General features: G+C 39.2%; 1 protein-coding gene across 14 annotated transcripts in view; it reads right to left on the bottom strand.

Annotated features, from left to right (window-relative positions):
• Nucleotides 1-17062, bottom strand: part of FAM13C (family with sequence similarity 13 member C) — a 141697-nt gene that overhangs the window by 59052 nt on the left and 65583 nt on the right. For 11 of the 14 annotated variants that reach the window (XR_005654762.1, XM_039871853.1, XM_039871854.1 and 8 more), the window contains one exon: nucleotides 12253-12371. Coding sequence is in view for 13 of the 14 variants with exons in the window: in XM_039871853.1 (XP_039727787.1) it covers nucleotides 12253-12371 (119 nt within the window). In the remaining variant the exon portion in view is untranslated. Of the gene's footprint in view, nucleotides 1-12252; nucleotides 12372-15886; nucleotides 15952-16319; nucleotides 16371-17062 lie in introns of all 14 variants that reach the window. The other 3 variants (XM_039871858.1, XM_039871850.1, XM_039871849.1) reach the window with 1 other exon arrangement.

The following is a 17062-nucleotide window of genomic DNA, read 5'->3' on the forward strand; positions in this document are numbered from 1 at the left end:
AGCCAGTTTATTACCATCCTTCAATGTGGTATCCTAAGTAACTTTTGAATCTGTCCTCTCCCCTCCACCTCTGCCACTACCACGTTAGGCCAAGCCACCTTAATCTGTCTTCTGGACTGCCTCCCAGGTCTCCCCACTTCTCCCCCACCCTCCCCAAACCAACCCCACACGACAACCTTGTCGTTATTTTTCACTATCCACTGCACTTACAATAATGATCAAAATTCTTAAAATATCCCATGACATCCTGAAGGATTTAGTATCTGTCCACATCTTTATCCTCAGTTCATCTCTCTTCCTCTCTGTGCATCCACCACATCGGCATTCTTTTGGTTCCTTGAATGTACCTTGTCCCTTTGCACCTTGGGCCTCTGTATGTGCTGTTCCTGCGCCCATAAGGTTCTACCCTCTCCACTTTCTCTTCTAATTAACTCATCCATCCTTTAGATACTAGGTACCAGACCAATCAGTTTCCCTTTTTATATGTCTTACTGTATTTCAATCTTCTACATTTGCTGCGTAGCATATCTTAGGCCCTAATTGTATATTTGTATAATTATTTGATTTGTCTCTTTCTCATGATGGTAAGCTCTCCGGGGCAGAGACCATAGGATTCTCGCTGCACATTTTATACTAGGGCTAATCCTGGCATCTGGCACTCGAGGGCAGCTGCCAATTCTGGTATATGTCTGAGTGTGTACAATGATTATGATAAAACTCATGTTCCCTCCTCCAACTATAGCATGGATCCATGACTGGCAGGATGGATGACTCTCATTGCCACAGTGAGATGCATTCCTTCCCTGAGGAAACCTGCTAAAGATTAACAAGTGTCTTTCTAACCCGGAGTTAGAAAACCTGGGCAGAAAGAGTAAAAGGAGAGCATCAAACACACTTTTTGGAGTGCTTTATATAGAGTCAGAACCTTAAAGCTAAACAGTGCCTACCATGGGTCACGTCTTAAGATTTGCAGATAATCCCTGGCATTAGATTGAGCCTCTGTGTTAGACAGCAACACGGGATGCGCTAATGTATACCCGGATGACGGTCGGCTGGCTGTGTAACTGTCATTTCCTGAAACTCTCTTGAAGACAAAAGGTATATCCCAAGAGAACAAACCTCTGAGCAAAACATTCTTTATGAACAAACAATAGCTCTATATGCAGACACAGACAAGACGCCAATAAAGCCCGGTAATAGTATTAGCAACAATAACAACCCGCAATACCAGTAAATATAAAGTTTATTTCTCTAGAGAGTCTCAGTTGTATTAAAGACATTCTCTTACTGGCTTTTTCCAAATTTCTATGCTAAAGGAGAAAAGTTAAAAATTGGGCAGCCAACTTCAAAGACAAAGAAAACAAGGCAGAGTTTCAAATGACTCCCAAAGAGACCACTGACAGAAAACAGAACTAAAAGTCAACAGATGTTCAGGAACTGACTTTCCAATTCGATGTACATATTTGTACAGGTCAATGAACTCCCATAGAGGGGACAAGGATGTCATAGCTAGAGGCAGAACACTGAACCGTAATAACATAACCCCCTAGTAGCTAGAACATGGGTCCTATCCCCACCTCCCACCTTACACTTCTCTGAAGATTAGAATCAACCAGTATTATTAAAAACATATTCCTGGGCCCCATACTTATTGAGTCAGACTTTCCAGAGCAGCGGACTAGTAATGTATATTTAATAAGCACTCCAGGGGATTCTTAATTGGGAAACATCCTAAAAGGTCCAGGTATAATAACCTGGGAGGAGACCAGTGGCTCGAGGGCACAGGTGAGGGATTTCTGTGAGTACAGGAGTGACCTGGGTGTTTCTGGCCAGGCCTTCCAGTAGACACATTTCAGAAGAAGGAAGGGCTGTGTCCCTGGAGACACAGTGAGAAACTGCAAACACAAAGCAGCCCAGCTGCACTGGAATAGATACCACTCCCCACCTTGGTGGGCTGGAACAGAGCCCGGAAATAGCCAGACCCATGCCAATGCCCAGAGAATGGGGGAGCAGTGAGTCAGACCCACGAGGCCAGCGTGAAGACTGGCCGAGGGACGGAGGTGGTGTAGTCATGTATAGGTTCAAAACACCCTGTGACCCAGAAAGGAAGAGCTTGGGAATGGATATTGAGCACGGGGGTTTTGTGGGAGCTAAGGTCTTAATAATACACTTTTATTAATGATAATGATAGCAGCACCTGGCTTGCTGAGCAGGATACAAAGCACTTTGCTTGCATCATCTCATTTACTCCATTCACTTGATAAATTGTTATTAGACAACAGCTCCCTGTGCCAGGCAGTGCTCAGCCTAGGAGGCAGAGTGGTTGTAGCAGATGCATTAGCTTTGTGGACAGCTTTGCTCACTTGCATTACCCCTCCTCAAGCACCTGCCAAGTCTCTTCACTTTTCTACCTGAAGGATTCTGCGAGGCAGAGCTCGCTCCCTCAGCCTGGAAGTATGGGAGAGTTACCTCTCCTGGAAAGGAGTATGTGGATAAACACTACAGCCCAATTTTCAGATGGCTACAACTGAGAATTTTCTATGTAGTTCCTCAGAGGGGTGCCAAGAGACTAATTCCAGTCACCTGCTGTCAGCTCTTCCTCTGTCTCTATTTCCTGCTTCCCAGGGTCACCTCTCTGTACTCAAGGCCCGCTATGAGGCTCTGCTTTCTAAAGGAACCTAATATAAGAAAGTGAGCAGTGTAACAAAGTAGACATAATCCCTGTCTCTCTGGAGCTTATAGTCAGAAACAGAGAAAAAACAAATACACGAATGAAGATTTAGTTCCGGGACAGATGCAGTGAAGGGCACAGGGAATTGCAAGTAATGGTGGGGGAGGCTGGATAATTTGAATGACAGGTGAATATTTGATGAATATTAAATACTCATTGCACTGGGCATTGTGATATTACATCTGATACTCGGCTTCCAACACTTTAACTTTTAAATCACGAATCAGGATGGCTCTAGAAACAAGAGACATTAAAAAAAAAAAAGCACAAAAGACTTAAATAGGCATAAATGTTAAACAAGACTAAATGCTATATGTTCCTAGTAAAGGTTTAGGAAAACATTATGGGTCTTCCGAAAGAGAAACATCATGAGTCTTCTAGCTTCATCTGTCCTATTCCTGCCATCTTCATTGCCACCATCGCCTCCCACATGGATGATGCATTAGCCTCCAAGATGTCTCCCTATTTCCCAACAACACACGCTACCTAGAGTGGTCTTTTAAAGATGTAAATCTGAACATGTCATTCTCTTTTGTATAACCTCCAATGGCTTCTCTCTTTACTTTGACAAAACCTGAAATCCACGCCCTGGTGACCAGGCCCTGTGCAGTCTGGCCACTGCCAACCCTTCTGACATTATCTGACACATTCACTCTGCAATTCACTATACTCCAGCCTCATAGACCTTTGTCTATGTCTTGAAAAACCGCACGCACCTCTGTTCCTGCTGTTCCTGGAGTACATACATTAGTTAGGATTTTCATTATTATTTCATTCCAAAGCCAACAACAAATGCTTTATGTGGCTTCAACAGAAAGTTGTCCTTACCAACGTGGTCTTGGTGCAAGATAAATAACACCTGGATCAGCACTGATCAGAGAGGCAAATCAGAGGAGCCTGGCCGCCCCGCCCCCACTCCACACTTTCATCTCACACCAGTCTGACCTGGCACATCAGACCCTTTTTCGTAGTTACCTTAAAACAAGTTCTTAATTTGCTCCTCCCATCAGTTCCAAGTTCTTCCTATGTCCCCAAGTCACTTCAACACTGTACTAATTTCCTGTGCCCAGCACATTTCATCTCCAATCCACTTCTGACAACACCCTCCCTGTCCCTAGGGGAACTAGCCCTCCACATGCTTATGCCAGGAGCTCTATTATGTGTGTTTGGATTTATTGAATAGGAAGGGTATAGCCAAAATTATTTACTTGTGTTGGTGTTAAATTTAATGCACTATATACAAAGCCTCTGAAATCTGGCCTTAGTCCTGCTTCCATACCTTCTGGACCTTTCTCCTCTTAGACCCCCTCCCCATCTGAGTGGGCCCTGGCATTTCCTTTATCCTTGGCATTTACAGAGTCATAGGGGCTCTCTCAGTAAGACCTTGGTAAGACACCAGTCCCTGAGAGGCTTGCTCTACTCAAAGGGCATGAGAAGAAACTTTCTTTGCTGTCTTTATCCACAAAATAAAACACTCCAAATAAGAGGTGCCTAGGACACACTTCTGGTTTTAAGCATCATCAGATCCTATAAAAGTCATCTTTAATATTTCCTTTCTGATCCCAAATGACCCAAACCGTAAAAGTCACAAGTACCATTGAAAATGCCTTTTAAGTTTCCTCCAGTTAAGAAAAATTAAACATAAATCCATTCTTTCCTGCCACTCTCCTAATATTCCTGTCTACTGCAAACTAAGATCGTTCAGAAAAAAAAAAAACCATAGAAAATAAAATTACTTAATATGATTGCAGAGATTTTAACAAATTTATTATGGTTCCATATCCTGAGCAGCATATACTATTTTTTTTATTTATAAACAATTTCCTCATTTAAAAACTTAATAGGAGCTCAATGGGGCAATTTTTAGAAAGCAAAAACAAAAAATATTTTTCAAATCACCCATAATCATTCCACCTGAAAGTAACCACCAATAAAATATTGTTTTTTATCTTTCCAGTACATGTTTCTACATCTAGTTATACAGTAAGCAAAATTAGAATCACATTGTATTACTGTTATAAAATTGTTTCTGCATGTATAAATAGATCGTGAACATGTACCCATGTTAATAAAGACTCTCATAAAATATAGTTTTAAATAGTCATCATTCAGATTGGCATTTCTCCAGAGGTGGTAGTATGTCCCCCAGGGAGCACTTAGGAAATTTGGGTGACATTCGTGATTGGTTCAGAGGCTGGGGGTGCCTACTAGTATTCGGTGGGCTAGCATCAAAGCTGCCAGGGCCCCTGAGATGTGAGGGCCAGTCCCACACCACCAAGAATTGCTCCACATCCCACATGACTTCCAAATGTCTTCTTGAAATGTTAGAGCCAGAGATACCTTGCCCTCACAGTCTGAACCAGAAAACTACGAGCACTAGTGGATGAAATAGAAAATAGGGAGGTGGGGGTTAGACTAAATAGTCTCAGACATTCCACCCAGAGCCACTATCCTGTGATTTCATCACACACAGAAATCCAGCCACATGACTTTCCATCTAGTTCTCACAAAGTTATCAATTATCCTTATATTCCTATCTTCTTCCATGATCAAATAACTGGAAAATTCATATTTTCCATTAATTTAGAACTTGGTCCAGCCGGCTAAGTGTTCAGTGTTCCTGAGGCCACGGGAATGAGGCTATTCTTCAGCTTGTTCTTTATCTTCCCAATGAGGCAGTGGCTACTCCAGTGCTTAACCATTTCAAATCCAATGTCTTGACAGCTTTTACCCTTAAGCACAAACCCAGGAAACTATAATGGATATACATAAAAATATTTTAAAATGATTCTTACTATACTATCTACAAATATAAATCCTAGAAGTAACCAAAATAACTAATAATTTGGAATTAGCTAAAAAATGATAGTACAACCACAGAAAGGAACATTTCACAGCCATTAATATTTTAGAATATTTAATATAGAAAAATACAATATTAAGGGAGACAAAAAAGTTATCTAGAAATGCATCTCTAAGATTTCATATACATGAAAAAATTCATACATATGAATATATATGAAAAAAATCCAAAAATTGTTTTTACGTAGCATAGGTTAAAGATAAAGAAAAACATAGAGAAAGCGGAAAGGTGGGAGCTAGCTGTGTGTGTCACTATGTATGACGTGTGTGTATGTGTGTGTGTGGTATTTAACATAAGTCTTGAAAAAGAATCACGTGTTGATGAATACGATGACAGAAGCACTGGAGTAGCCACTGCCTCGTTGGGAAGATAAAGAACAAGCTGAAGAACAGCCTCATTCCCGTGGCCTCAGGAACACTGAACACTTAACTGGCTGGACCAAGTTCTAAATTAGATTTCAGTTTATATACACTCTGCTATAATCACTACTTACATTTCCCTCTTCCACCTACTCCAAGTTAGGCCAAGAAGTTTTCCAAGATGTTGAGATGTCAAGAACAAACTTTTTTGTTCGATCTTCTAGAAATATTATTTCTAACACAGGGCTACCATGACACCAAAATTTGTAAAACATGTTTCTTACAGAATATTTGTTATGGAAAATCAAATTTGTTCACCTTACCATAAATAAGCTCACCAGTCTTGTGATAATTAACCCACTTGTCTATTATTCAGCTTATGTATAAAGATCGTATAGTCAGAATGCATTCATGTCTGGCTTTATACTCTGGGGCCGGCTTAAAATAACAGTCCTTCTAACAGATTCAATCCCTACTATATCAGGATGCTCCTTTCAGATACAGTTATTTTTCATGCCCACATTAAAACAATAACAACAATAGAAAAATGTATATCGTGATGGTGACAGTGGTTATATCTGAGTAGTAAGATTACAATAAATTTTATTTCCTTGGAGTTTTCGTATTTAGCAATATAACCATGTTTTACTTATTTTATTATTTTTCAATGAGAGAATGTCTGAGTTTCCCTTTTAGCTTTATACCTAATCATCATCCAGTGAAAGTACTAACAATTTATCAAGTGACCAAGGGGCAGACTACTCAAAAAAAAAAAAAAAAAAAAGAGTTTTATTCCCAGAATAATCAAGTGTGGGCTCTTTTTCAATCAGCAGTTTATGGATTTGGCATGAAATTTTTTATGCTCTACAGCAAGAAGGAGGAATTATTTTTATCTATGACTGTAAGAGGTTATATTATTAAGCTAAAGTCTCTCCATGTCTAATCCTTTAAACATGTAGAGCATTGAGCATTTTCACTGTAAGAGTCAGAAAAGGCCTTAGATATCAGCTGACCCAAAGTCCTGTTAGAGGAGAGGACTTAAGGCTTTGGGTGAAGTGACCAAGGTCACCTGACAGACATGAGATAAGACACTGCATTTCTTAATTTGAATGTTCTTTCCATTTCACCAGATTTGTGCCCATGGAGGTGGAGGCAAGATGAGAGGATGAAAAAGAGTCCTCAATTGATGGCTTCCTTCCGATGCAATATACCCAAAGTAAGCTATTTTAGAACCTTTCATTACCCAGTTGTACACCAAGGAGTCTCGAAACATTGTCAAGACAAGCTTTTTTTTTTTTATCTCTACCTCATCCCCTGTGCGTCCTTTGCCCTCATTAAAAAAAAAGAAGAAGAAAAGAAACCTTAAGAGAACACTAATGAGAAGAAAAAAACAAAACAAAACAAAACATGCTGGCAACATGCACAGCTCCTGCTCTGGTACAGTTCAAGATGGCAGATCTTGTCTTCCCTATTATTAACAATCTCTGGTGCTCACTCTCTTAACAGTCATTCTTTCTCTTTTTAGCAGAACTCATTAAGACTCTGCTTACTTCTATGAAAAAAAATTAAATGAGAAACAATTAGCTATTAAAACACACACGCACACACACAAGTTGTCTATCTCAAAAATAAAAGATGAAAGGATTTATCCCCCATGGAAAAGTAGCTGCCAACAAAACTTCCTCTTTCTATAGAGCAACAGAAGTTTTTCTTTCATCTGGAATGTCACAAAAATAGTCAAAGCCATTGAAGGCCATTATCCTAACCTATACCCCAATCTTCAAGGCTCTTTAACTGGAGACTTCTAGATGAAGAGACTAATGAACTCTAATTAGCAAAGTAACCATCGAATTTAGTGGTAACACAATGCAATGGAATAGCCTGTTTATGCAGACAAGATCTTTCATGACATTAAAGGTTTAATGCAGTCATAAATTTTAATACAAAATTTTAAACACAAGTGAGTTAATCACTCTCAAAAGTAAATTTACTTTGCTGGGTAAGAAGTACCCTAATTCATTAGCATTCTCTTACATTCATAAATTCTACTTTGCCATATCTAATTGTTCATAGAATTGGCACTGGCTTTAGCTATAAAAATCAATCAAACTGATAAATATTCATCAAGTGACTGCTCTAAACAGACTGATGGTGTTTGTCTTGGTTCTATTACAAGGAGAGTAAGAGCTTAAGCAAACCACAGCTTCACTGGATGTCAAATCAGAAAATGAGATGTTGTATTAAATGATGACTAAAGTTTCATTCTTGTTCTAAATGTACTTCTATAATTTTAAGTGTTTTGAAAAGTTCCAGGTACTGAAGAGCATGCCAGAGTAGTGTAATGTGCAATTCTTCCACTCATGTGCACTGAAAATCCAAATTAAATTGTAAAGACACCAGCTCAGAAAAGGAGGCGTTAAGACACTGTCAGCCATCACCTTATTAGGGCTCAGCTCCAGGTAGCTAGAGTCCCCGGGATGAGTAGTTGCTGCGAAAAAAAGGATTGAAGCAGGAATTATAAATAAAGTATTTGTAGGCGCCAGGGAAAGGGCATAAATAAATGGGAAGATCTAGGTGAAAATTATGGGAAAAAATGAAGTGCTTGCTTCAGCTAATTGTTGCCTTTCAAGAATGTAGGCTCTCGGTTACCTCATCTTCAGATTTTTCAAAAGATTGCCAAAAATCTTCTGATTTTAAAATATTGAATCAGAACATCTTAAAGCCAAATAAACTTCTACCATAGACACACACAGATTTGAGATCTCTGAGGAGGGGCACGCATTACCAAAATAATTAAATGAATGGGTAAGGGAGGCATGGCAAATAGAGGAGGGATGCAAAGAAAGAGGGTGTAGGGGGCTTTACTGACATGTGAAGTTGGCTCTGTTGAGGTAATTCAGAAGAGCAAGCAAACTTGGAGGTAGAAAGAGGTTAAAACAGTGGTTCCAAAGCTTTTGGGGGGTCATGAGTATCATGGGATTCTGATAAATGTTTTAGAAGTTTTCTCTGAAAAAATAAACTTATATGTAGTAGGCGAAATAATGCTCCCCAAAGATGTCCATCCATGTCCTCATTTCTTGCCCCCTCCCCATGTTACCTGACATGACAAAAGGAGTTCTGCAGATGTAATTAAGTTAAGGGCCTTGAGATGGGAAGATTGTATACATTATCTGAGTCGGTCTAATCTCATGAATCCTTAAAATTAGACGATCTTTCCCAGCCCTGGTCAGAGGGAGATGTATGAATGAATGCTCAGGGAGATACAATGTTGCGAGCTTTAAAAAGGGAGAATCCATGAGCCAAGGAATGTAGGCAGTTTTCAGAAACAAAAAAGGCTAGAAAATGGATCTATTCTCCCCTAGAGCCTCCAGAAAGGCAGGCAGGCCTCTGCTGACACTAATTTTTTAGCCCAGTGAGACCCATGTTGGATGTCTATCTTAGAGAACTATAAGATTATATAGTTATGTTGTTTTATGCCACAGGTTTATGCTCATTTGTTATAGTAGCCTCTGTAAACCAATATAGTATATATACACTCAAACTTAGGCAAAAACATTCATAGTCTTCCCTGAAGCTTATCCACACACACAGATAAAGGCTCCTTGTTCTAGAAAGAGCTGAAGATAGAACATACTCTGAGAAATGAAGGTATGAAGTTATTTTTCCTTGGCATGCATGGAAAGATCAATGCCCACCCCATTACATAATCAGTTCCCAAATATCACTTCTACAAGGATGCATACATTCTCTGAAGACTACCCCTTTAAATCTCACTTAAATGACACGTGATATTTGTCACTCGACTGCTCCTTGCTGCAGAAAGATGTGTCTTCCCTTTTTCAAATTGTTCATTTTATTAACAACATTCTCTCCCCAGCTCCAAGAAGACGGGATTTTACACCTGCCGAGATTTAGCCTGGCTTCTCTCCTCACTTTGAGCCAGACCTAGATCTGGCGTGTCCTGTTACAGTATCATGTCTCTATCAAGATCCTATTGGACATGATATGCCTGAACCTGGCCACGTACTGACATAAAACGGAAGAGTAAGGTTATCAAGAATGTGAGCTACCTGACTCAAAGCTGTTTTTAGCCTGATATCTCATTTCACCAACTCATCCAATTTCATAATCCCTATAATATTTTAAGATGTTTTTTGAAGTTCTATTAAAATGTCCCTGGATGACACCACCATGGTTATGACAAATAACTGTAGTTTAAAGATTACCAGACCAGTCTAAACACTAAATCTAATAGTACCAGACATAACTGGCCTAACATGCCTCCTGATCTGCAACTTAACATCAGATCCTTGATTGCCAACATTGTTGCATAGAATATTCTGGAATGCTGCTAAACTCTGTGAAAGCACAGCATGGAGGCTTGAAGAGGAAAAGAAGACAATGAGGTATTTGATGTCCTACAGAGGTTTACTTAGGGGTAGAGGAAGAGAGACCAGATCTGTTTTTGCAAGAAGTAGCCAACCTATTGGAAAGACAAGACAAGCCTGAGTTAATAAGGAAGGCTGCCCACTAACCTTATATCTGGTTCCTCTTCCTAACTTGTGGAAGAGACTTAGGAACCTCCTAAAATCTGACACAAACCGTCTTGCGTATGTGCACCTCAGGAAAGTTTCCATACATCTCTGAGAATCAGAATAAAACTGTAACTCTGCAACCCCAAATGTAAGAGTTGCTCTCCCATGTGTTACCTTTTCAGGGAGATGCTAATTTAATATCCTTAGTCTTACTAGTCATATGTGAACGATTCCCACCACATAATCCTATTAAATTTCTGACTGGCCCTCTGATAACGGTAATATCACCATTTACCTTCCCCACTGTAAATGGGATATAAAGTGGTTTAAAGTTTACCAAACATCAAGTATCTTCGAGAAGGTTAATTATTGATACCATTTTTCCCCATTGGCCTCTGTGGAATATTCACCCCAAAGGGCCACTGTGCATTCCACACACAAATAAGAATGATTTACTTTCGTTTTGTTTTGCTTTTTTATTTTTATTTTTTTACTCTTCTGAAATATGCATGGGAATATAGCTGGCCTCATTCATGCTGAGACAGGCAGTCACCAGTCTGGTGGGGGGAGACAGGGTCACTGACTGTTCTAGTCTGCCTAAAGCAGCTTTATTGAAATAAAGTCTCAAATAGGAGGGAGAATGTCCTGATCAGCAGAGAAATGACAAGGTTGAGTCTTACCTGACCTGAGGTCAAGTAAGAATAAACAAATAAGAGATGGCAACTTGTGAGAAGGGTGGTAAGAGGTACCCATGAATCCAACTGGATAATGAATCACCCTACTTTTGGGGTCCCATTAACCTCTTGGGGCTCTATGGTTCTAAATTTAGTATATTGGATATTTTAAAGCACAATTACGTAGCACAATCTTCTCTATAGTTGTTGATTCATTTAGACTCTGCTACCTTAGAAAAAACTTTCTAAAGATCATTCTCAGAAGTACACTGAGTCAGGCCTATGATTACACTGTATACAAGATCCCACAAAGACAGCTGACATAACTAGCAATTGAATTCTTTCTGCTGTTTACTTCCAGAAAAGACTTTCCGTAGACAGCTGCAACACCAGGCTCCCACCAGAATGCCCTGCCAACCTTGCTGCAGACAGTTTCTACCCATGTCCTTGCCCTTGACTCACGGCTGTCTCCAGCAGGTCTAGCAGACCAGAGAGGCCAGCCTGGGGCTACTTCAGGGCCTAAAGACACCACTTGGATCAGTACAGAAATCACATCTGCTATGTCATAATCAGACATTTATAGGTTCAAATTCTAGCTCAGCCTTTTTCACTTGTACCACAGCAGGCAAATGCCTTAATGTCTCTTGGTCTCAGGCTCCTCCTCCATAAAATGGGGCTATGAGTATCCACTTTATAAGGAAGCGGCAAGGGCTGTATGAGATAGCATGTGAAAATCAATTGCCTTGACCTCTACAGTGTTGTCACTATCATTATCACAGAGGAAAACCTAATCTTGTCTCTGGCAGAGAATAAAACAGGACAAAATGAAATCAGCATTTCTCCAAAGGCAGGACTGTCACCACTCCTCTCTGAGCCTTAAGGCTGATTATCTTCAAACTGAAGACAGAGAAAATAGGTTATTTACATTTCTCTTAAACTCAGACTCAACAATACTCCTTCTAGGCCCCTTTAAGCAGCTTCTCAGACAATAAGAAATGCCACAAAGTCAGAAAGCCTTGGCTCCTGTGTGGGAGGAGCAAGCACAAGGAAACCTCAGGCACAGCACGACTTCTGACACCAAAGGGCCCACCTTGGTTGAAGCCGCACTGTTTCTTGGCCCCTGAACATGAGGTTTTGTGGACTGTCATGAGCTGGCATTCCTGTTCTCCCCCGGCACTCCGACTGGCTGGATGCCACATGCTCTGCCTCCTGCAAGAAGAAACAGCAAAAGTAGAGTGAGCTGCCAGCAACCATTAGTACGACAGCATTCTTTGGCTTGTGGGTGTGTGTCAGGGAAGGGGAGCAGAGATACACAAACTACTGATTGTTGTGGAGGGAGGGGGCCAATGAGTGACCTGAAAATTTAAAAGCCTCTTGCTATTACTTGCTGCAAAATAACAGAATAAAGAAAAAAAGAAAACTAATAAAAAACCTAATTTTCAAAAGATATGATATAGCCATACCATAAAAAGTTTGCAGACATTAAAAATGATGTCATAGAAGCATATTGCATGAATAGATCTGAAAATATAATTTCTAGAATAATATTTATAGTATAGGCTTATTTTTGAAAAAACATATGTATGAATGTTCACACATGCGTGTGCGTGCACACATACACACGCAGACACACACACAGATTGGGATAAGATGAACCAAAATATTAACAGTAACAAACTCCGAGATGGCATTTCCTTTTTATTTCTTTTTGGGATTCATCTATATTTTCTACAATAAACATACATTACTTCTATAATAAGAAATTTAAGTTAATCTGAAAACTAAGGAACAAATCATTCTTAAAAATTCCAAATCTCTCTTTTACTCCCTGACCCTACACACACATGTGCATGCTCACACCATTACCATTAGCTATGCTGCATCCAGAGAAATAACCACATTGGTCATTCCATGATGCAATCTACTCGTTAATTTAGAAGAACTCCAGAACACTAAACTCTCTAGAGAATATCATAAACACACCCAAGCTAAAATGAATTTGGATTCAATACAAGGACACACACACCAAAAATGATAAATTTATATATGTTCAGTAGTTGAACCACTATAGTCTTTGAGCAATGCCAAACCTCTGACAAATTTCTCTTAAGATAAAACCATCCCTCTTTACTTGATAAATGAAACACTAAAATCAAACTCAGTGAGAAATTCAGTAAATCCAGATGGCTAGTCATGCAGTCCAAATATTCAAGTGATAGTGAATTTGGGTCTGATTGTGCAGTATATTGTGGTGGCAATGTAGACCAAGCTCCTCTATTACAGGTGTGGGATGAAGTCAGTATGAGTACCAATATCTCAGAAGTCATTTTCCAAAATATTAGAATAATTCGGTGGGGCTATTTGTTAAATAGTCATGGCAAGCTTCTAAACAAAATCATACGAATGCCTTCCTATATGAGGGCTAAAATGGGGACGGGGAGCAAAATTGAGAAAAAGCAATGAGTTAGGCCTACCAAGATCTTCTCTTCAATTCCATTTTTTCTAAACCTCTGGCTTCACACAAGAAGACACTCCACATAAAAAGGTTCCATTAGTGGACACTAGTTCCCGAGACTTAGTACTGCTTTGAAAAATTCTACAGCTACCCAAATACTGGCTGAGTTTCCTCCAAAAATGGCTTTCAGGTGAGATAGCTCTGCTTGCTACTTGCTAAGTAGACTTCAGTTTCCTTGTCTGTAAAATAGGAATAAAACTCCAGGCTCACAAGGTTGTTGAACAAGAGCTCATTAGAACCCCTTTCAGTGCAGGCAGACTGCAGGCACACAATAGATAGGGACCACTGATGATGTTAATATCCCTTTTTATAAAAATGCCTTTAAAGCTCAATATTCTGAAACTAATGTTAAAGAAGAGTTCAGCAAAAGCAAAACTTTTCTGTGGTAGATGCTTATTTCAGGCATTGAATACAAATAATGATATTATTTTAAACATCATATTTGAAGCCTCAGTATTCGTAGGCCTAAAGAAATGACGCTTCTAATCTCTAAAATGCTAAAACCAGAAATTTCCATTTTATTAAAACTTTAGCTTTTTAGGAAAGAGTAGAGTGTTTTGTTTTTAATTTTCAAAGATGATTTTTTTTTTTATTGAATCCTTTGAGCCCACAGTGGGTAGAGAAGGGTTAAAGGCCATGAACTGCTGGACTCCTCTGGATTTTACTCTTTATTTTAAAGATAAATAAGAGGGGCTCTGAAGAAAGTGCTGCCTTAATCTGCTCAAGTCAGATATCTCAAGGCATTGCAAGGAGAGAACATTTCTCTGGTATGGGTAGATAAGGAGTATTTGGGGACAGCTAATAATCAAGCCCCTGATTCAAATGGAGGGGGGAAATGGCACTTCTGCCCACTAAGAATTTAAAACTTCAAGATGGTGTGGAGAGTTGGGGAAGAATAAGTAAGGATTTGGTATAAGTTATACTGAATACTAAGCAATAGAGCAGACCCTGACGCAAAATATAGGCTTAATTGTAATGACAGATGCTGCTCCTTCCAATGACAAAATGTTAGATCACGCTCCAAAGTGCTAATCTCTAAGTCCAGCCTCTCTCAGAAAATGCCAAATGGGTTTTTCATTCCAAATCACCTGTGAGTTTGGAAGTTTTTTTATTCATAAGAAAATAATAAATATTTTCAGTTTACCCCCTTCCTCTCCATTTATCTCTTCATGGAATAGCTCTAAATGAATAAGTCCCAGCGAAGCCCACGTGGGAATCAATGAGCCTTCAGATGATACTAACTTGGATGCTACACACTTTCCAACAAAGTCCCTAGACGTCATGGAGCAGAGACAAGACATCCTTATTGTGCCCTAAGTGAATTCCTGATCCACAGAAACCATGAAAGGTAATAAATGATTATTGCTATTTTAAGTTTTAGGGTTATGTGTCACATAGTTATCAATAACTGAAATACTACTACCTTTCCACTATTCTAAGATACCATCAATTATAAGATCTACCATTAGTTTAATTAATAGCTCTTTAGGAAAAAAAATAATATTAATGCCACATTATATGTATCCATTAATTTTAAGGTGCACTCAGATACAAGAAAGATGAAAGTGTGAAAAGATGTGTGTTGGCATCAAGGAATGGCACAGCATGCCCAGTAAAGCATGGTTCTGTGAGTGACAGAAAAGAAGTCTTGTCGGGAGGACACACCAGTAAAAGCAACTTCAAGAGTCTAATCTGGAAGACTTGATAATCTCATAAGAAATAGGGGAGGAAACCACAATCCTTACTCGCTCCAGTTTCTAAAAATAATTTCATGCTTTCCCTCAAAGGAAGAAGACAAACTAAGGGGATACCATTCTTATTGAATTAACACAACAGTAGTTTTCAAAGGTATCGTGCTGCCAGTTTCATTTGTTCATAAGGACATAAAGGGAAAAAAATACAAAATAAGAACAATAATACTTCATAATATTTATCTGGTTTCATAACAGAGATTTAGCCACACACGAGAATGCAGGGCTCAGCCACTTGGTGAGCTCACATCTCTATTTCCAGTTGGATTCCACCCCCTGGCTAGTTACAAGGTTAACTAGGACTGCCAAAGAAAGTTCTTATAATACATAATGTACTTATGGATGATTGAGAGTTTACGTATTCTCCCCATTGCCTTCCCCTCCCCGCTCCCCCCTCTGCCCCACCCCCCATCTCACCAAGATGACGACATCTGGACAAGAAGAAAATATTTGATTACCTTTGCCCATTTAAGCTTCATTACATCTTTTTTCGGAATCTGCTGAAACACGCAGCTCAAAAATTCTAGAACATTAAAGCAGAGTGTTTATCTTGAAATAATTAAGATAAAATTTTACTTAAAAAGAAACCACCTACTACATACCAAGGATGTTGATAGTTTAAGAGGTTACATAAAAGTCAGTAAGATATCCCTACCCCAAAGAAATTTTAAAATCTACCGTTTGACAAAGACTAAAGTGTAAGAGGGCTGACTCTTTCTTACTTACTTTTGTGTTAGTGCATTTATCAAACATCCAAGTTGACCGAGGGAAACGAGAGAAGGGGAAGCCAAGACTCTCTCCTCCAGACTTGTCTTCTTGCCACCAGACCAAGAAGGGTCACTCTACATATTTTCCTGCTCCCAGCCATCTTCCTCTACCCTTTGAACTCACCTCCCATATGTTTCAAGTCCAGCCTCAGTGCAGTGATTTGTTGGTTCTCTGCTATATGCAAAAAACAATCAAGTTGACTAAATTCTGAGATATTTCATAAGAAAGCTGTCCATAAAACAAATGTTATTTAGGTTATTTTCTGACTGATGAGCAGAGGCTAGGATAATATACATGATGACAGGAGAGAAGTTATCTGTTATGTTGAGAGGCTCAAAACTCCTGAATTAAGGAAAAATCAGCTGCCCTTAAGTGGAAATGGTAAAATATATTTTGTCCTTGGAATTTTAGTGAATTCAGCTAACTTAGAACTTGAAAGAATCTGGTTTTGATATGACAGCGTGGCCACTACCTTCAGGCCTTTCCAAGTTCCCCAGTTTGTACAGATGTGTGACCCAGAAGAAAGAAAAGAATTTTCCACCCTAATTCCAGTTCTTGCCCATCTGCCTTAACTTGCCCAAATCATGTTATCCTTGGGCTTCAAAGACATATGTATCCTCTAAGTCTTTCTTCCAAGATATGGTCAACCAAAACAACTTTTTTCATCTTACCTTGAGGTTTTAAATTTTATTTCAAAATTGATGAAAATTAATTATCTTCAACTGCTTACTTAAAATTTTAATTAAATGGTTTTATAAATAATCACTGCATTGCTAATAACAATGTTTTGTATTTATGACAGCATGTTCTTCCCAAGAGCTCAAATTACTACATGATTAATACATCTGCTTTCTCCATAGTTCAGA

The sequence above is a fragment of the Pteropus medius genome, unplaced genomic scaffold (genome assembly GCF_902729225.1).
Source record: "Pteropus medius unplaced genomic scaffold, Ma_sr-lr_union100, whole genome shotgun sequence".
Lineage (NCBI taxonomy): Eukaryota > Metazoa > Chordata > Mammalia > Chiroptera > Pteropodidae > Pteropus > Pteropus medius.